The sequence below is a fragment of the Nerophis lumbriciformis genome, linkage group LG05 (assembly GCF_033978685.3).
Source record: "Nerophis lumbriciformis linkage group LG05, RoL_Nlum_v2.1, whole genome shotgun sequence".
Classification (NCBI taxonomy): Eukaryota; Metazoa; Chordata; class Actinopteri; order Syngnathiformes; family Syngnathidae; genus Nerophis; species Nerophis lumbriciformis.
In genome coordinates this window covers 44,599,123-44,620,013 of record NC_084552.2, presented here as the reverse complement: position 1 = coordinate 44,620,013, position 20,891 = coordinate 44,599,123, and the positions used below count along the sequence as shown (strand labels likewise).

The window sequence follows — 20,891 nt, the reverse complement described above, 5'->3', positions numbered from 1 at the left end:
AGTAACATCATCCCTATGATCAATCAACCTGAACTCGACAATGTAAATCTAAATGAAGTGAGGATTAGGTTTGAGTGACAAAGCAACTGGTGTGCATAAAAAGCAAAAGTACACACCAAACTTTGTCCTAAATCCCTAAAAGTAAATTAAAAAAAAAGCACTGCGGATTAGCCTGCTGTTACAAAGCTCCTGTTGACCTAAAAGACTGTTTGTGCTCATCACAATTTTATTTCAAGGGATACTGCTGTATTCTTATGTGTAACCTAATGCAGGAGATCCCCATTGTTAAAAAAAGTTAATTTCTAAGATTAGCTGAAAAACGTGAATAATATTCTCACTAGGATTGTCACAATACCATAATATTAGTAGTCAATACCAATACCTAATAATTTCCTTGATTATTGATACTTATTCGATTCCATGACTAAAAAAAAAGGAATTAGGGATGTAACGGTATTACAAAATTCCACGGTACGATATTATCACGGTATTAAGGCCACAATACGATATTATTGTGGCATATGTCCAAAAAAAATGCAATATTTATATAAAAATCACGTCCGCATAGCAGACATGCTGACACCACTCCAGACAATGGCGTTGACGTCCGGTTTAGGTAGCGCAGTTTTCGGTGACCAAATCTTTTTTCCGGCAGTCAAGTTTTTGGTACAGCACCTGTCAATAGTGTGCAAGTAATAGGCTATACACTGTATATAAAAATTCATACTGTAACAACCAGCTAATGTTAATGTTTTATGCTTTTGTGGTTTGGATTTGAAGTCAGTTTTTCCCATGTTTACAAACACACACTATCGTGCCTGAAAGGTGATTGGCGGAGAATGAGAAAGTAATGCTGTCTGTCCGGCGGGGAAGCAAAGACTCACGAAAGTGTTTTCATTGGAGGTAAAACCTGTTGGAATTGTGCCGTTGTTTGTTATCATAAGATTGGCGATAAAAGTTAAAAATAGTGTCGGAATTTGTATGATTTCTTCTGGGGGCTACAATATATTACCCATCCATCCATTGTCTACCGCTTGTCCCTCTCGGAGTCGCGGGGCTGCTGGATCCTATCCCAGCTGCACTCAGGCGGAAGGCGGAGTACACCTTGGATAAGTCGCAACCTCATCACAGATAGACAGACACTATTCGCACTTACATTCACACACTATGGCCAACAACAATAACAGCTATTCTACCTTCTAAAAAGAACAGCAGTGGCATGCAGCCTTCAATTATATAATTAATAAAAAACAATATTGTTCTTAATATTTTGTCAATATTATGATAGCAGGACATCATCATGTAATGTGTAACGAAATAGGCTCAAAAAGGCTAGAAAAGATTTTTAAAGACAAATATTTGTGTTTTTATTTGTTATTAGTATTAACGTTTCAGCGTTTGCTCATTACGTTATACCTTTTTGCTCTATTTACCCAATGTTGCAGTTTTTTTTGTTTGTTTTGTTTATTTCATTTGTACAATGTGCAACAGGCTCATAAAGAAAGAGTTGCATTCAGCAAATGGCCCCCAAGCCACACTTTGCCTTCCTGGTGAAATGAAACCAGTGGTGTTCAAAGTGTTGCCAAATGACAGAAGAGCGTCTTTGGCCTCTGTTTTTTTTCGCACCTATAGGCATGATAAAGGTTAGGTTGCACGCTTGTGGAGGTTTCCTACACACATTGGTAATGCACACTCCCTGGTCTTGTGGTGGCGGATCTCAGCACTTATTCGCACGCAAATACTTTTGTTACCGAAGAAATGCACCAAACAATATACAGCTTTCTCACTTTTAATATGTAACTAAAGTGCATCACAGATTATTCACATCTCTCACACGTTTTATTCTCTGGCAAACCAGCCACGTGTGAGGTGTGTTTTGAAGCAGAGTTACGCCACACTTAGTTATACTCACTGCCATAGTTTAATTATAATTTGTTTACAAGCATTAAATGGCAAGTCGACTTTCAAAACAGGCTTCCACGAATAAGTAAACATATGTGAAACACTGGCCAATTTTTTTTAAAACAGCAGGCATTCTAATGAGAAATAATGCGGCGCGTCGGGGTAAAAGTGTGACGATACTGAAAAAAGTAGGTATCGATGTATTTTTGGCGCGTGAACTTTGTATATATATTATAGATACTTTTGACAACCCCAGACCTGTAAATTGCCTATTTTTTACACTCCAAGCCAGTGATTCTCAAACTGTGGTATGTGCACCATTAATGGTACATGGGCTCCAAATATCGGTATGCCAAAGAATCATTTGATTAAAGCACAGTGTTTTATTTTCCTGTATTCAAACACAATGTTAGTGTTCAAACTGTGTGTAATGTTAGAGTGGCCAAAAATATAAATTTTACTTGTTAATAGGCCTGGACGATATGGCCAAAAATAAAATCTACAACTTTTTCACAAACAATTTGATTTACGATTTTTTTCAATACTTTTTAAAGAAACCAATGAACACAAAGGACAGAGGTAATACAAAACAAGTTTTGCTTTTATTTGATCAAAAACTGTTTGTTTGTTTTTAAAGTACACTGCATACACTGCATCTTACTTTTAGCAAAATTCTAATTTGTATAATGTTATTTTTAGATCAGATATAAATTGTTCTCTTTCTGCAATACTTTTCAAATTACTATATTAAGAGCTTCCTCTGGTAGGCATTACTTCTGCTTGAATAAAATACTTCTGTACCTGTAAACAAAAATCTACAAACGTTATAGCATTGTACATTGCATGCAAATAAATAATAATCTCCAACATTGAGATTAATAAAGTGCAAACTTAGAACTTCTGTTTGGAAAAAAATATACTTCTGTAAATAAAAATGTAGCATCGCACATTGCATGCAAATAAATACTAATCTCCAATATATAAAACTTCTGTCTTGAAAAAAATACTTCTGTAAATAAAAATGTAGCAATTCACATTGCATTCATATAAACTCCAATATATCAATAAAGATGCTATAATCATTAAATAGTAATACAAATCAATCAAGTTAAAACTTATGTTTTGAATAAAATAATATTATAATTAAACATTTAATATTGTACATTGTTTGCAAATAAACAATCAAGTAAAACATTGGGATGACTATATAGTTTTAGTAAGTGGATAAACGCAGGCTTTCCCTGAAGTATTCTGGGCTCCTTGTTAGTGTGTACTGATGTTATTGCACATGTAATATATCACTATATTGGTGATTAAATGTGTCATAATTCCACAAGAGTTTTGCAGCAGCACACAAGCGTAGTAGCTGACCTGTTTGGATGTGCAGAGCAACTGTTTTAGTGATCGCTCTGTGCATTGTTCTCCATACTGTACATGGTACCTTGTGATTCCACCACAGTAAGATTCTTCTTAGGTGGAGTTGTTATTGCGGTCTTGTTTGCCTTGTCAAAAGTTACATTTCCCCCACTCGGCTCGACGCTGTTTCAGATGCTGGAATAAGTTTGTTGTGCTGCTGCCTTTTTTTCTAAGAACCTTTGCAGCGTGCAGTCACTTGTTCCACGCCTGTTGCCGATAATCTAAAGCAGTGGCAACACTTTTCTTTTCTTTGTAACAATCGTCTCGCTCTCGTTAGCGTTCGCATTAGCCATGTTTTGCTAGGCTTGTGGATCTCCGCTAAAGAATTAAGTGGGCGGGCTACGGCCACATTAGCTCATGGGGGCAAAAAACTATGCCGGAGCAAAAGGAGAAAAACATTGAATTTTTATTTTTTAAATGGTCTGCAACAAAAAACTTGAATTCACTTGGCTTCACGGTGGCAGAGGGGTTAGTGCATCTGCCTCACAATACGAAGGTCCTGAGTAGTCTTGGGTTCAATCCCGGGCTCGGGATCTTTCTGTGTGGAGTTTGCATGTCCTCCCCGTGACTGCGTGGGTTCCCTCCGGGTACTCCGGCTTCCTCCCACTTCCAAAGACATGCACCTGGGGATAAGTTGATTGGCAACACTAAATTGGCCCTAGTGTGTGGATGTGAGTGTGAATGTTGTCTGTCTATCTGTGTTGGCCCTGCGATGAGGTGGCGACTTGTCCAGGGTGTACCCCGCCTTCCGCCCGATTGTAGCTGAGATAGGCTCCAGCGCCCCCCGCAACCCCAAAGGGAATAAGCGGTAGAAAATGGATGGATGGAAATGGTCTGCAACAAAAAACTTGAATTTATTGATAAAATCGATATATTGCCCACTATCGTATCACTTGTTAAATAAAACCGCTGCTTTGTTTTTAATGATTACTTAGGCCCACACCGCTACTGTATTTTAATGTTGGGCAACATGGTCATTATGGTGGTATTTGGAGAGACAAGTTTTTTCTGAGGTGGTACTTGTTGAAAAAAGGTTTGAAAAACCACTGCTCTAAGCCCTATAATATGTCAATTTATACCCACTAGTGAGTGATGAGATAAGATGATCGATAGGTGAGATGGAATCATCAGAATCACAGTCTGGCCCAGAGGTTGGCCTTTAAGCCTCTATGTTGCAGCTCCCTTCACAGAGCTTGGAGATTTCTTAAATACCCGAGTGGAGGAAATACTGTATGCATTTGTCGCCCTACGGCTAGCTAACCATGAATATGTCCCAAATAAGAATGATCCAAGAAGAAAATGGACAGTTTAATTATGCCTTCACTGTCGGCATACCTGTTTTCTTGATATGGGGATTCTTCAATAACATTTTCCTCTATTTATGTCAGGGCTTGGTAAAAGGATAGGACTCAGATGCAGAGTAGGGAACTTAGACAGGCTTTTATTTTGACAGCTTCCTTTTCACCTCCAAAGTCAAGGATTACAATATCTATTTATCCAAAAAAAACTAACCGGCAAAAAAGGTTCCAAAAAATAGGAACAACCAAAATTCGCTCCGAACGGAGGAAAACACAAAAGCAAAAACGAACTATAATTAATATATGCTATAAAATGTATAAACAAAAAACGCTCCAACAGGAGGAAGAAACAACAACTATGAAAAATTCTATACTATCTAATCTAATAAAGTATTAACAAAAATTGTCACTCAAAAATGTGAGGAAAGAATGAAAAATAACTGAAACTTACCACTTCGGCTGAATAAACTAAATAACAAAAAATCACTCTGCTGAGGAGGAAGAAAGGAAAACTCAAAATAGCAACGAAGGGATTCAGAATCAAAGAACATAAGCACAAGACGAGGCAAGGCAAGACAAGGCATGGACATGAGCATGGACGCTAGAGAGTACGAACAAACGAAACAATCTGGCACAGAACAAAGGAAGGAGTGGGCTTATAAGACACATGAGGGTAATAGGGAACAGGTGGAAACAATTAGGGAATCGGGATGACGTCAGACTGATGACACAAAAGGAAGGGCAAGTGACCTGAAACGAGAGGAGAGTTACTTTTCAAACTAAAACATGCACATCACAAGACAGAAAAAACCAAGACAAGACATCCCTCACCGCGGTGTGACAATTTAGGCCTACAGTACCCTAACCTAAAACCCAAGGAAGTCATAATGTTACAATTGTGTTTTCTGTTTGTTACTAAGGTGTTTCTTGTTGACTTCCTGCCACACAAAGCACAACAGCCATTATTCTGTTAGGCCACGCCCTTTTCAGTTAGTACGCCCTTCTAATATTCTTCTATGATAAAGTATTTTTCCTCCAAGTGAGTGCCACACATGTATACGCCTTTATACAGAGAGCAGGAATGGGCGGCTTTACCCACAAATAAAAAACATAGATAAAAAGAAATACCCAATTTTTAATGGCTTGTGAGTAGATGGGGATCCACTGTGCAGGTGCAACTCTATAAATTCAATTCAATTCAAAGTTTATTGTCATTGCACATTAAGAGCACTTTTCTCTGTACATAAAACAATATTTATGTAATGTTCAAGAGTTAAATTAGACAAAGATATCAATTGGAGGCTAAGGAAGTTTTTGCAGTTCATTTTTTTATTACAGCGTGATGTACAAATTTAACTTTTTAACCATTTTCAAAAAAATTCAGAGATAATTAATTTTAGATTTGTATTAGCTGTGAAGTACCGTAAGTACAATCATCAAAAATCTTAAGAAATTAGGAATGTGTCCTTGGAATATTTTAGTTTTTGTGTAGTGAATCTATAGAATATGAGTCTCATATTGAGATTCAAACCTCTCAAATAAATGAGCTTTAAAAATGTTCCAGAAAATAATTGAGATGTGCCTGTATATCATACAGGCATATAATATTTAATACAGCATTAAGTCTCTGATACAAAATAATAATTGAGATGTGCCTGTATATCATACAGGCATATAATATTTAATACAGCATTAAGTCTCTGATACATGTAAATGAGCTACAGGGGAATAGAAAGTGTGTTTCTGTACAGTAAGACAATCTTTGGCCAGTTCTTCAATGGACCAGTTGTTTCCGCTAGCCTGCTAGCTAGGTAACGCCAATGTTGTTACAATGTCAATAATACCTTGTCGGTAGATGACACATCTTTCACTTTGTAACATTTTCTGAAGTGTTATATGAACAATGTTCATAATTGGTAACATCTGTATGAACTATTAGTGGGGAAAATTAGCAAAGACAACGGCTAATATTTGGTAATTAGCATTATTCTAATGGGCTCAATTAGCCAAAATGTACTTTTAGTTATATTATTTTTACTGGTGTATACATATCAGTGCTAACTGATAAGCAAAAAGTCAAGACGAAAGTGTAAAGTTTGTTTGGGTAGTTACTGTTTTGTATTGTATCTTCTATCATTTATATTTTGTAATGCTAGTTGCAGATTAGCTATGCTCACTCAGCATAAATACGTACACAGAGATGATTGAGCTGAACATCTGTGCTTCCAGTGTGGTATGATGTGAAAATTGTGTTTATGTTAACAAAAAGGGACTGATGTATGATGGGCTAACTTGAATTCAGTCATTTAATTACAGGTATGTGAGCTTGCTGGAAAGGCTGTGGTGGGCCGGATGTGGCGGTTAAAGTTGAAAAGCTTTATACCCCCTTTTAATATATATAACATCCATTACTAATGTAATGGTGAAGGTTTTAATTAGCACCTTCACAAGCCAGGCTATCAATTATGAGACGACTAAGCCACTTATAACCTAGATTTTCTTTTGGTTTATGTCATTTTCTGTTTTTACTTAATGAGGTTCTTTTTATAGTTGTGCTTACTGCTGATGATTGCGACTGTGGCAAAGTGTGGGGGGGCTTTGTTGGTTTTTTAATCATTTTTGTAATTACTGCTTTGGCTTGTTTCCGTGTGGCCTCTTAAAACCTCCAATAACGTTCCTTTTTGCTCTGCTCAGCCCTTTTGATTTGATGCTGATAATGCAGTGTCAGGTTTGTGTGGGTTTGACACTTAAGCGTAAATATAAACATGCTTTTCTTCTTGTTTTCAGGTGACATGGATAACAAAAAGAGATCATACGGTTCCACCAACACTGAAAGCTTGGTGTACTGGTCGTCCTCATTTCTACGACAACCAGCAAGGGTCCTGATTGTCGAAGCACTGCCGCCCTGGTGGTCCAACACCTGCCCAGTACTCTGCGATGCTCTTGATAACTTCTTGTCCCTGGCGTGTTGTCTGGATGGACCCTGTAGGCTCCCACACCTCAGCTTGTACTCGCTCAGCAGGCAGCAAGAATGTCTGCTTCCATTTGTGGTAATACACATACACACAAGAACTTTGCTCTGTTTTCTGGCCTCTCATTCTTTCCGGTCTTTGTCAGCAAGTTCGTGGTAACCTGGCCAGGTTGCGTTCCTGCGTGGAGGAGCTGAGGTCGATCCCCAGCGAAGGCTGCAGCAGAGGAACAGCCAGGGGAGGCGAGATGCTGCGACAGGCGGTTCTGGACAGCCTGCAGCAGTTCAAACAGTACATGAGACACATTGGGGCCAACAGCCACACATGCGTCGAGGTGAGCACAGAAAAACAAACATGAATATTACATAAGGATTGCTGTGTGTGAGGGCTGTTGAAAAGCTCTTTTTTACCTGACGTCAGCTGCGTATGCTTAATTTCCGGTGGGGTGTTTTTACATATACTGCAAAAAAATACTTTATGTGCTTTGTATTGCGAGCGACGTGCTTTAACCTCTTTTCAAAGTACAGTTGTTGAAAGACACTGTCCTTTTAAGCGCTTCTTCCATGAGCTTGTCCACCTCGAGGCAGTTTATGTACACTTCAGTGCAGGGAATGGGCTCGTTTCATCCGCCGCTGAGCCATCTGTCCACAGGGATTTGTTCGACTGTTATCAGAGAAGCTGCATTAGTGCTTTTGCTCTGAGACGATCCAATCAGCTGCAACAGAATGTCCAATCACTAGCTCAACAGCTTGTTGCGCATACTTCTCACATCCACTATCATTGGAGTGCATCAAGATGTTTTTTATTTCCCAGTCAAAGGCAGAGGGGAAACAGCAACATTCAATAATAATCCCATTTATATTAAGGCAGGGGTCCCCAAACTTTAAAAAAATTTTGGCCGAGCACGATGATGTCACGTTATAGATGGGAAAATGCATTTTTAGATTATATGATTTGCCTGAGCGGCTAGGAGACACCGAGAGTAACAAGCGGTAGAAAATGGATTAGAAAGGACAGATTTAAAAAATAAATAAATAAATAAAAATAAAAATGTTTTTTTTGTTTGATATTTTTTTTACTTTGGACTTCCCACGAGCCGGATTTTGGATGCTGGCGGGCCCCTGTATTAAGGTATCATCACACAAACATTAATGTCTGTTCATTAGGGATGCAAACTACCCAAATCTACTTTGTGGAAAACCTTTCTCGTCAAATTATAATATTATTTTCTACTAGCTCAATTCAAAAAGTATTATTCAGTACATGCAGATTGAAAGATTTCAGTGATGTATAGTTTAAAGTAAAAAAAAAAAAACGTCATAAAATTTTAAAAGTTGTCAAAAGTTCAATCTTTTAAACTACTGGTTTGTGCTTTAACCAGCAAATTTAAATTTGAATGTATTTATTGAGGATATCCCTCCGGGTACGCCGGCTTCCTCCCACTTCCAAAGACATGCACCTGGGGATAAGTTGATTGGCAACACTAAATTGGCCCTAGGGTGTGGATGTGAGTGTGAATGTTGTCTGTCTATCTGTGTTGGCCCTGTGATGAGATGGCGACTTGTCCAGGGTGTACCCCGCCTTCCGCCCGATTGTAGCTGAGATAGGCTCCAGCGCCCCCCGCGACCCCAAAGGGAATAAGCGGTAGAAAATGGATGGATGGATGGATCCTTAATTTTTGATGGGGTCCCATAATAAACTGCAAAACCTTCCTGAGCGATGAGCGGTGTCCAAAGTGCAGCTTGTCATTTCATGGCCCATGGCACATATAGACATAAAATAAATCCTAAAACTTAAAAAAAAATTGGAACTATAAGGCAAAAAGCTTTGTAAATGTAAAGAGAAATGGCTGTTGTTGCTAAAGTTTTTTTCAGCTTTTTAACAAAAAGTAAAAACTAATTATAGATACATCAAAGTAGCCCTAGTTTGGACACCCCTGCTTAAATTGCCCAAAAATGAGACTCTTGAAATCAAATAACGTTTGCACAATATTCTAATTTATTGAGATGTACATTTCCGTTACTCTAAACACTTCCTTGCCAGCAGCTGTTGTTTGTCTTGTCACAACGTGAGATAACAATTGTCCTTGAGGACAGATCAAGCTTAAGTTTTCTGGTTTAAAATCACACACACAGCATGCAGCATAATTTACTGGCACTGTTTTATTGTTTTTCGTGTCCCCAAAGTGCAGCCACAGCTCCAAAGAATGCTTTGTTAAAGAAAATGTCCACAAAACTAAAAAAAAAACCCAGCTGTAAACATTCAGAAGAAATCTCCAGAGTTTCAAGTTGAACCGAACGACACGGTTGAGGTTTTTTTTCACATTAGATTTTTCTGTCAAATTTTTACTACATTCAAAGTCCGATATAAAGCAGTTTGATGTAAACCAGGCTTTTGACCCCGAATGTTTGCTTGTTTTTTTCTCCACCAGAGTCAATCGCGTAGTTTTTTTTTCTCACCAAATTACTGGTGATCAATACAGTATTGACGCTACCTCCTGGACCTACTGGTGGCTCATTGTTTGCTGGCCGTGACGAAAAGCAGATGCAACAAATGTTTGTTTACATTTAAGATGCCGATGTAAAAAAAAAAAGTGGTAAAATTACGGGAATAACTCGGTCAGGATTTTGTGAACTCCAACGACCGCATTATCTCGGACTTTGAGTGTAGTGTTTGAGTTATATTTATTTATTTATCATTACTTATTTTACTTATTTTATCTTAAATTTATAATTAATTGTATTTATTATTATATTATTTTGTCTTATTAAATGTTTATCTTTGTTAACATTGTTATTTCTTTGTTTTCCTTCAACATTGCATTAGCTATACTTTTTCAAGCAATTATTTTGTTGTTTTTTGCTCATATTTGCTTATTAGTGTCTTATTTTTTCCAACTCCATTGCCTTCTTTCCTTCATCATTGCATAAGCTATTATCCATTGCTATTCATTCTTTATTATTTTATCTTTAATTAGAAAATGGTGGCACCTAAACACAGGAAGTGAACACAATGACAACATTTTGTAAGTGTGGACATGGAGGGAATTAATTATCAGTAACAGGTTTTAAGAAAGGCGTTTTATATACAAATTCTGCTTTTTCACACTCTTTTTTTGACTTGTTGAATTGTGTTCATTATGTGATGTTCCTTAATTTAACTTGTTGAACATGTCCAAAAAATTAAAGCCATATACATATGTTTTTCGTATTTACAGGTTACCGTGGTGACTGGCCGGCCTGGTCGAGGCGTTGTTCACTTTTTGGAGAACGGGCTCACGGATGCTGACCTGGTGCCACTCAAGCGTCTCCTGGTGGTGCAGCTCCACACTGAGGCAGAGTGCGGTGAAGATGCTCCCTCACCTGAAGCCTCACGTGATGCTAGCGAAGGTAGGAAGGAGGATGAAAACAGGCATGTCTCCTATCTCTTTCCTGAGCAGACTTGACTCCCCCTCAAGTTCCACATACTTTCCCACCCAGCTCGCTCCACATGGAAGTGAAGCACTGACCCATTTACACTCTATTTGTCTCTCAGAACATGTGCCAATTTCTTTCTTGTAAAACGCCAAACCCTCTGCCGGATTTAAACAAGGCAAACGGCAAATTACAAAACTGAATCTTGCTTGTTGATGGCCTCATTAATCACTGCATTGTTGTTGAACCTATCTCGTCTTGAACACCGGGACTTCTCTGTAATTGCTCTTTAAAACTCTGGGGAGAAGGTAGAGAAATGGGTCATGGAAAGAGGAGACGAGCAACGCAAACAAAAGGGAAGTCTCAAGAGAGCAAGACGGGAATTAATATGGTACTAATCAGAAATAGTTTGTTATTGTCGAGTGAAATGATGTTGTGAATAGCAAAACACAAGCAGGCTTGCAGTAATAGAAACATTGTTTATTTAAAAGAAGCAGATAATGTCATCAGTCCGTCCCAATTAAAGCAATTACTAAGGTTTCTAATCCTACTCCTAGATTCGCTCTGTCTGTAACTTTACAGCATGTATTCCCTACCGTACACACACGTCCTTCTCTGTGCTTCACTCCCAGACACGCAACAACACTTCCTCATTCTCCACCAATGCCTTTTCAGCCACAGACAGTGTGTTCAAGATTATAGGAACAATTAACAACAAATCAAAACCACACGAACATAAAACATTACCACCAGCAGGTTGTTATAGTATGAGTGTAAATATATAGCCTATTGTTTGCGTACTATTGACTACTGAAAATTTGGCCGTCGAAAAAAGACCCCCAAAACACCGCTGCCGAAACTGAATGTTGTGATGACGCAGGCAATACGCATGGGATTGTCTGCAGCGAGACAGCATGTCTGTGATGTAAACGTACTTAAATATATCCGATATATACCCGCTAACAGCGATTTACAAAATGTTCAATGTGCAAATATTAAAGAGGACAGTGGCGGCTTTTAAGGACAGAAACTCCAACTGGAGCATCTGTCCTTATTACAGTCAATAATAACACCCAAAAAATATTCTAGATATGTTGCTTGATCATTTTTATTAAAGAAAAAGTTACTAAAAGTCTCTAGACACTTGGAAAAGTTCTCAACAAAGTACATTGTACAATAAGCAGCAACAATTGAAAATTATACAATATGAAAGACATATGTTAATACTAATTAATAACACAGATTTGTTTTTAAATGTGTGTATACATTTTTTGAGACTTTTTAAGGAAAATCATGTCCATCAATCCATCCATTTTCTACCGCTTATTCCCTTCGGGGTCGCGGGGGTCACTGGAGTCTATCTCAGTCATCCTAGCAAATTAGATAGATAGTACTTTATTGATTCCTTCAGGAGAGTTCCCTCAGGAAAATTAAATTATGCAAATTATACCATTACATCATGGTGACCACGCCCCAACCGGCACAGATATCTTGGCAATCGAGGAGAAACCCTGGATATTACACTAATTTGCTCTGTCACCGATAACACAAAGCTACAATGCGGATGGTTTATGCAGATAGTATATTTTGACCTACCTTGAATTGTTTTTTAGCATTTTTAATGTAGAGATAAGGCTTTTGCAAAATTCAGAATTTGATAATGCAATTTAAAAAAAAATGGAAGAATTGGAATTTCAAATAAATTGACTGCACCCCACAGGATGTTGAATTTGAAATACAGGATGTGGAATTTAATTCATTGCAATTCAGAGAAATTCCTTGTAACCAAATGACAATAATGTAATGTAATAATTTGTCAAGTTTAATAAAGGTTTACCTACAAAAATACAAAAAAATACTTTACAAACACTTACATAAAACACAAATTCTCTGTTTTCTGAAGTTTTTTCCACCTTTTTCCGTAATTTTAAAGTAACAATATCCATGACGTTTACTTTTATACCTACAAAATTGGCAAAAAGTCTTAACACTTAGCATTCTAGCAGAGTAGCAGCAGTTAACAGTATTCATGACTATTAGTTTCATACCCCCAAATTTGGCTGAAATGCTAACAGTTAGAAACAGCTTAAAGCATTCACCCAATTACATGATCTGTTTTATAGAAAAACACTTTTATTTTAATTTGTCGATTAAAAATATTTTTGTAACATAAATGTGCACATGGGGTACATAATAACATTTAATGAAATATGTATGTAAAAAAAAAAAAAAAAAAAAAAAAAAGTCACATATGGAATATACTGTAAGGCAACGATCTTCAACATGTACCTGTCCAAGAACCCCAAAAAACAGTTGGAGAGATGGAGCAGAGAGAAAATTGTTTGAAGTCGAATCAACCAAAAATGTCATGACCCTGTGCTGTAAAGCATGATTCTGGAATACACCAAAAATATCAATTAGAATTTCATGGAATTTCAATTATACTTACAATTGGCAAACTCCATTCACATTCATGGAATTGGCATTTTAGAACATTCATCCATCTATTCATTTTCTATACCGCTTATGATTATTAGGGTCACGTGTAAACTGGAGCCTATTTCAGCTAAATTGGGGCGAGAGGCTGGGTACAGACGGGTCACCAGCCAATCACAGAATTTGCTAGACAAAGATACCAGCGATAGAAAATGGATGGATAAATGGCTTCTCATTTCAGTTGACAATTTTACATAAGCCTGGTCGAGTAAAGTTTGGGCACCACTGCTTAAACTTGTAAGTAGGGGCACATTATCTACATTTTCGAAAGATACACGCTCTCGTAGCGAGGGATTAGGACCCTTCATGTTGTAGCATTTTCCCCAAGCCCTTTAAACTGCAAAGGTCATACATTTGCAATTGACTTGTGGTTACGACTGTAAGGACAGAGAATACAAAGTGTCTTTTTTGTTTGACTACGTTGGAATTATTTTTTCGAGACTTACTTGGCACCTTTCCTTTTTTTCATCTTTAAGTGTGTGTGGCCTCAATACAGTGTAATTACACCATATTATTTTCACTCTTCTTTTAATCATACTTTGCTTCAGGGACTCATACCCAGCCCGATCAAAGCCTTACATGAGAGGACTTTTACCCCCCCCCCCTTTCCTTCTCTTCACTCCTGCGAGTTAATTGCTGTCTCCGCCTATTTCCTTCCTCCATATGTCTTTTAATATGAGGAATAATAGGACTTCTCTGTTAGGCTCAGCTACTCTTTTACATCTTATAAAAAGCCCATTTCCTGTCTGCTTTTTTCTCATTTCTACATAATCTTTCTTGTTTTAACACAGATTCATGTTGCATTAACCACGACTGTGACCATAATCCCTCATTCAGGAGCATTGTTGACTTTAATCTAGCCAACTTTTTTGTTAAGACTAGTTATAAAGTTGGAAGTGTGCAGAGAGGACAAGTCATGCCCTAAACATGGCAATGCATAATAGACAGATGTTGACTTGCGGTCTCCTTGCAGATAAGATAACACAATTGATTATTTTGTAAATGCAACCAAGATTTTGGGCGTTCTCCTTAGGGCAGGGATATTCAAATAAATTGTTTTGGGGGCCATATTTTCAGAATGGGTCAGATTTCTCTCATCACTATTATTATTATAAGAGAGAGACAAGCAATAGAAAATGGATGGATGGATTGTATATTCCGGAGAACCAGTCTCTAGAAATTTGATTATGGTAAAAAAAAAATTGGAGTTCTGCAATTTTTTTTTTTTTTAAATATTCTGCAGGGTTTTTTTTAACAGAACTTGTAGGCCGCCGGCTGAATAGCCCAATTTATGAAAAAGAGAGGACCTAAAATGAGGACCTTTGAGGCACACAACTACTGTAGTATAAATACAGAAGTTGAACAAATGACTACTGACTGCATCTGAAGTAAACATGCTCCAGCAACACCTTACTTTTATAAATCTCATTACTTAACTGCCAAAAATGAAAACACTTGAAAGGGTGGCTTGAGGAACGCCTCAGTTATGTTCATCACAAGTTTGGACCTTAGTGTTCTATGTTTGCTTCAAGGTCAAAATATCAATGCTCAGATATGCCAATGTGTTTACAGTGATCCAAGTTCTTCTTCAGGAGCACTCTAGTGTTTTAGCAAATTCCTGCAAAAGTGGTTGTCTCATAAGTTTTGAACTCAACGCCAGCTGAATAGCCAAATTTGGGGTAACAACATGGAGCCTGGCACTGCCTGCATTTAATAAATTTGTCTTTTCATCATGGCGACTGCCATCTCAAATAACTCAGGCTTTTTGGGGCGAAGGAATTATTTCCCCCGTCTCTGGAACACTTATGCCATCTTTATGACCCACGCAACGTGCCTGGATCAGCATACACAACACAAATCTGCTTTGAGCTGCATGAATAGTGAGTGTTTTGACTTGCTGACTCACAGTCACCGTCAATAAATCGGTTTTATGTTGTTCTTGTACAGTATTGTATGATGAAAATACTTGAGACCTGCAGAGCAGCATGATGGTGTGTTAGTTATCATCTGCTATGTGCACTTAGAATCCATCTTTGCAACTGCAATAGTGGACTACTGCCTTATTAAAATCTTGCTATTCCGCACATTGTACTTTGCTTGTTTACTGAACTAAACAAAGCGACCACAAGGGCACCTACAAAGTTTTGTCTGTAATCTTTCAGTCTTCATGTACACGGAAATATTTGTGAGCTGCCTCCTGTCCTCTTATGGGTACTTGCTGATAGATGCCATTCCTACTTTTTCACTAATTGCTTCAAAGTAACAACACTTTCCAGACGTTCCTGCTCACTTTGTGGTTGTGCTTCCTTTATATATTTTTCTCTTAGTTTTCACAGGCAATCAGCTAGTCGGCTTTACTGTGCAGTTGTTTCAAGAGCTCCGAAGGAAACCTCCAGCTTCTGGCAGACGCGACCACAGCCACCGCACGTGTTGATGCAGATAGGGAGTGCACTGCTAACACTTAGGATATATAGGCTGTAAAATCCGTTGAAGAATGAAGGCTTGTATTTTCTGTCAGCCTTGCAATTTCTTTATTGATCTATTCTATATTTTTTAAACTGCTGTGTCCACCGAGAGAAAGATTGTGGCTCATGTTATTCCATGGCCTGTTCAGAATTCCAAAAAGGCTTGCTTGTTATCTTTAATTCCTTGTGTACTCCTCCTTCCCTGTAAATCTTCTCTGTCAAACGGCTCTGTGAATCCTGTCTGCACAGCCCTTCCACTTCCTGTAAATGTTCGTCCCAGCACTTGTTCTCTTGCTTTCACGCTGCTCTTTCCATATCACACCTGATCCCTGCCAACATTTCTGTATGCTGTTGCCCATTCCCTACTATTTCATTTTGAGTACCATATTCTCCTTTCTCATTTTACCCTTTCCCATTTTACCCTTTAAAAGTATGCGTCAAACGCCTGCCAATAAGTAATTGTGCCCGCGAGGCATTTAGGTCACACAGCTGCTAGTGTGTGGAGTGGCCTTGTTACGGGCCAGATGATCAATGTGCTATTTGTCACAATCTCAAACAACATCAATGAACTATTCACCACTGATGTCCATGCAGAGCGGCATGCAGACTGACATGGCTGCTGTGTAGTGTGTTGCTGCTTCATAAGGCCACTGAACAAAGGGTGGTGTATGTATTCCCCTTAGGTATGCAGATAAACACACACATGCTAATGAACTCACAGATCACAGACAATGGTAATAATGGATAGTTCAAGTGAATATTACATCAATATTTATACAGCGCACTGTATTCACAGTGCTTCACTTCTCCCACATTTCCTGGTATAGTCTTATTCCAGAATCTCTCCTTAAAGGCGACCTATGAACATTTTAATCTACATTTAAAACACTTCCTTCTGGATAATATGAATTGGATATGCTTTGTTGTGAATTTTGCTCCACAATCACATTTATAACCTACTTTCTGGGGATCTCGGCAAAATGTTTGTTTTTGGAGACGTTCCAAATTGCTAATGAAAACACGCCCCACCCTCTCCAAAAGTATAACTTTTTCTTTTGACAATGTACACTGTTAAATATATAATAATAATGTATAATAATAAATATATATCTTGAAGACAAACGTCACTTCTATTCCTTTTTTTTCAGACACGGTCGAAAAAATCTTTATAAACAGTATATAGATTCACCCAGTCACAAATTAGGTATACCTGCCCACTCTCCCATCGATAAAGACTCCAGAGATGCGTAAAAAAGCTTGCTTTTGGTAGCATTTATGTCAATGCGTGTCACACATCAATGTTTTTCTACGTATGCCTAGATTAGTTTAAGATAATACTTTATCACACCTGTGCTTCTTCCAACCAAGTAGTAACGTCGCCTTCTTTTTGCGTTGACGTTTAGAGGCTAATCCAATTTCGTAATGGTCCATCTCAACAAAACAGTCCTGTGTAAAATGTTGTATAGACAAATAAACACAAATATATTTATTTTTTTAAACATCAGAGCAAGTGTGTGGGCATTAGACAAGATTGAATAACACACAAGATCCAAGCAGCAGCCATTACAGTCTCACAGTCTATGTGGCAAAGAGGGAGGAGCTCTGCAGCTGGCATACTAGTAATGCCCACATTAGATCCGTCAATCAGCGATGTCACTAATTCCCAACTCCAAAATCCTGCAAATAGAGGCATCAAAAGTTGCGTGCAAGCTCACGCCCAAATGTATGAACCTCATGATTTGGCACTTTGGCATTGTGTGAGACCAGTATCCAACATTTTAACATTTGTAACTCAGAAAAGACAAACTTCATCTTAGGTCCCCTTTAAAATTGTACACACAACACCCCATTATGACAACGTAAAAAAAGCTTTTTGAAATGTTTGCAAGTTTATTAAAAGATAAATAAAAACAACAAAATCAGGTTTGCATTAGTGTCACGATCGGCTTTGCTGGAGTCGGACCCCGACGCAGAGAAAAAATAAGAATAATAACAAAAGGCTCACTCAAAAAAGAGTGAGGAAAAATAACTAAGGATGCACTCAAAAGGTGTGTAGAAACAGGAATCGCACACAAAAGGTGTGGAGAGAAAAAAGTTAACACTACATAGAAACGCTGGGTCAGAGTGACAAAAACAAGAAGCGTGAGTGCAGCCAAAGCAAAGGAGATGAACTTGACTGGAAGGATGAATCATCAGGAATCGAATGAATGGACTGGAGAGCTTAAGAAGGCAGGAGGAAATGGGTTACAGGTGTGGGCGAAGGAGGCCCAGCCCTGTGACCAAAAAAACAGGCACTGTAACAAAAAGCAGACAGGCAGACAGATCATGACAATAAGTATTCACAGTCTTTGCTTAAAATGTGTTGATTGTTTACTCTTTTGGCTGCAATTACAGCCTCAAGTCTTTTTGAATATGACACCACTAGCTGGACACATTTAGGGCAGTTTCACCCATTCCTCTTGTCTCACCTCTGAAGCTCCATCAGAATGCATAGGAAGTGTCAGTGCACAGGTGTTCTAGAGATGTTCAACGGGATTCAATTGTGGGCTCTTGCTGGGTCACTCAAGAACATTCACAAGGTTGCCCTGAAGATACTTCTTTAATATCTTAGCTGTGTGCTTTTGAATTCAATTTTCAAACCCATCCTGCTTAGTCAGAACTGTGTGCAAAGGATGTCTTACAGAGAAGCCCCGGTCCTTTTACCTTCATCATAGTCATGGGCGCATTAATGCATGGGTTTATCTGGGCTGAAGCCCAGGGGCCTCCACCCAATCAGGGGCCCCCGAGTTTGATGGTAGAATGCAATGATTGGTGGTCAGAGCTGTCAATCACAGAAAGCTCTGCTGCGTGTAGTGATTGTGTACTCTCTTTCGGCTGCGTTGTTTTTCCTACTTCTCTCAGTGGGGCGCGAACCTAGGTTGCCGGTGTGAGAGGTGTGCGTTCGGACAATGAGCTAAAAGCACAGGCAATCTCCCAAACCGTAGTGTTCTTGAAGTTGACTGGCGTCTGTTACACTCGCAAAGAGATGCATTTATGAAGTAAATTATTTTCCTAAATGTCTGATCATTTTGCATTGTTGCTGTTCTGTTGAGTAAAATGGCAGGGGGGGGTTAAGTTTGGGGGAGAAGGGTGTTAAGGTTTAGGGGTAGTTGTTGAGGTTCTTTTTGGGGTGGGGTGGGGGGGAACCCTAAGCCCCGAGGCCCCCAATTAAGCGGGCCCTGATCATAGCATCTCTCGTTTACCTTCGTCCCTGCTATGTTGCACTAATTTCCTACGCTTTCTCTTGTCTTTCTCGCTGTGATTTACAATTCTTTCCCCTGCTGCTGAGTGTATATCAGCTCTAATAATTCTTCTCTCCCTCACTTGCTTACTCCACGCCTCTGCTTTCCCACTCTCCAAGCCCCACAGCATATGGGAATTGCTATTGATTTGCTTCAACTCAGTTTCTTCCATCTCGATCTACCGCCCAAGGTTCTTCCTCCTATCTCTCTATTACCATCACAATGACAACACACACCCTGTCTCCTCACCTTTGGAATTTGCTCTCAAAGCCCAGCTTCTCTCTCTTCTAATATGTTAGTTCCCAAATGTTTTGTTTACTTTCTCTGCTCAGTAAATCTACATTTAGCATGCTGCTAAATGTAGAGAGTGCAAGACTTGGGAGCAACTTATCTCAAGGTTTCCTATTTCTAGGGAAAACATGAATGAATTGGAGCAGAACATCAGAAGAAATGTTGCCGTTGGTTCATCCTCTTAATGTTAGTTCATTCTTTTGTTTTCCCCCTAGATGTGATCAGACCACAAGTTCACCCCTCAAAAAGTGACAGATATATTTTATATGACTAAAGATCAAGTACTTATTTCTGGATTATTCCCTTTAGTCCAGAGTTATATATAGCTGGTTCTGTTATGTGAAATGTTGTATTAGATTCTAGGGAATTTAAAGTTTCAAATATTTAATACTCACATCTCCCTTGTCTCACACCAACAGTGTCTCTTTATTTTCAACTTTCACTTAGTCACCATTAGTGAATCAATAACTTCATTATTGACCAGCAGATAGCAGAGGTGTGGACTCGAGTCACATGACTTGGACTCGAGTCAGACTCGAGTCATGAATTTGATGACTTTAGACTCGACTTGACAAAATGTAAAAAGACTTGCAACTCGACTTAGACTTTAACATCAATGACTTGTGACTTCACTTGGACTTGAGCCTTTTGAATTGACATGACTTGACATGACTTGCTACTTTCCCCAAAACCCAAAGATGAAAAAGTTATTCGGGAGCGCTCCGTATTTTTCATTGTGTACTTGTCTATCAGCGTTGCGTGTGTCAGCTGGTGTGCTGTCAGTACAACAGCCAATCAAATTAGATCTACTTTGTTTTCATCACACAGCATTCATCCAATCAAATTGCAGGACAACCAACGAAGAAGACATGTCCAAACCACACGCCAGTGAACAAAAAATGATACCTAAAATAATTTTGTTTGGGTATAAAAATTACGAGGTGGTCAACACAAAACGGTTTGCAGTATGCAACACATGCGGTTCGAAAATTACTGATGGAGAGGCAACAACTTCCAACTTCGTCCGGCATTTGAAGTTGCACAAAGAACGGTAAGTTTTGAATGTAAGATAACGTTTATTGGCTAAGTAACGTGACTTTTATTTGCTGTGTAGTTAAATCATTGAGGCTGTAAACTCACTGCTAACGTTATAACGTTGTTGCAAACACGGGAATCTGTTGCAGTTCACTAACTTATTCATACTTTTTGTTCAGTGATTTTTTTTAAGCAGGGTTACGTTAGTCAATATATCACACGTAACGTTAGACGGCGGTCAGCAGCACCGCGTATTTTAGCCACCTAAAAAAAGACAAAAATAGTAAAATAAAGGTCAGTTAAAATGTATACTATATTATGAATA

General features: G+C 38.5%; 1 protein-coding gene across 11 annotated transcripts in view; it reads left to right on the top strand.

The window, feature by feature from the left end:
* The window catches only part of m1ap (meiosis 1 associated protein), a 71,338-nt gene that overhangs the window by 42,542 nt on the left and 7,905 nt on the right, over positions 1-20,891 (top strand). For all 11 annotated transcript variants that reach the window (XM_072913240.1, XM_072913242.1, XM_072913241.1 and 8 more), the window contains 3 exons: positions 7,404-7,666; positions 7,734-7,919; positions 10,803-10,974. In XM_072913240.1, the coding sequence (XP_072769341.1) occupies positions 7,409-7,666; positions 7,734-7,919; positions 10,803-10,974 (616 nt within the window). In that variant the 5' untranslated portion in view covers positions 7,404-7,408. The remainder of the gene's footprint in view (positions 1-7,403; positions 7,667-7,733; positions 7,920-10,802; positions 10,975-20,891) is intronic.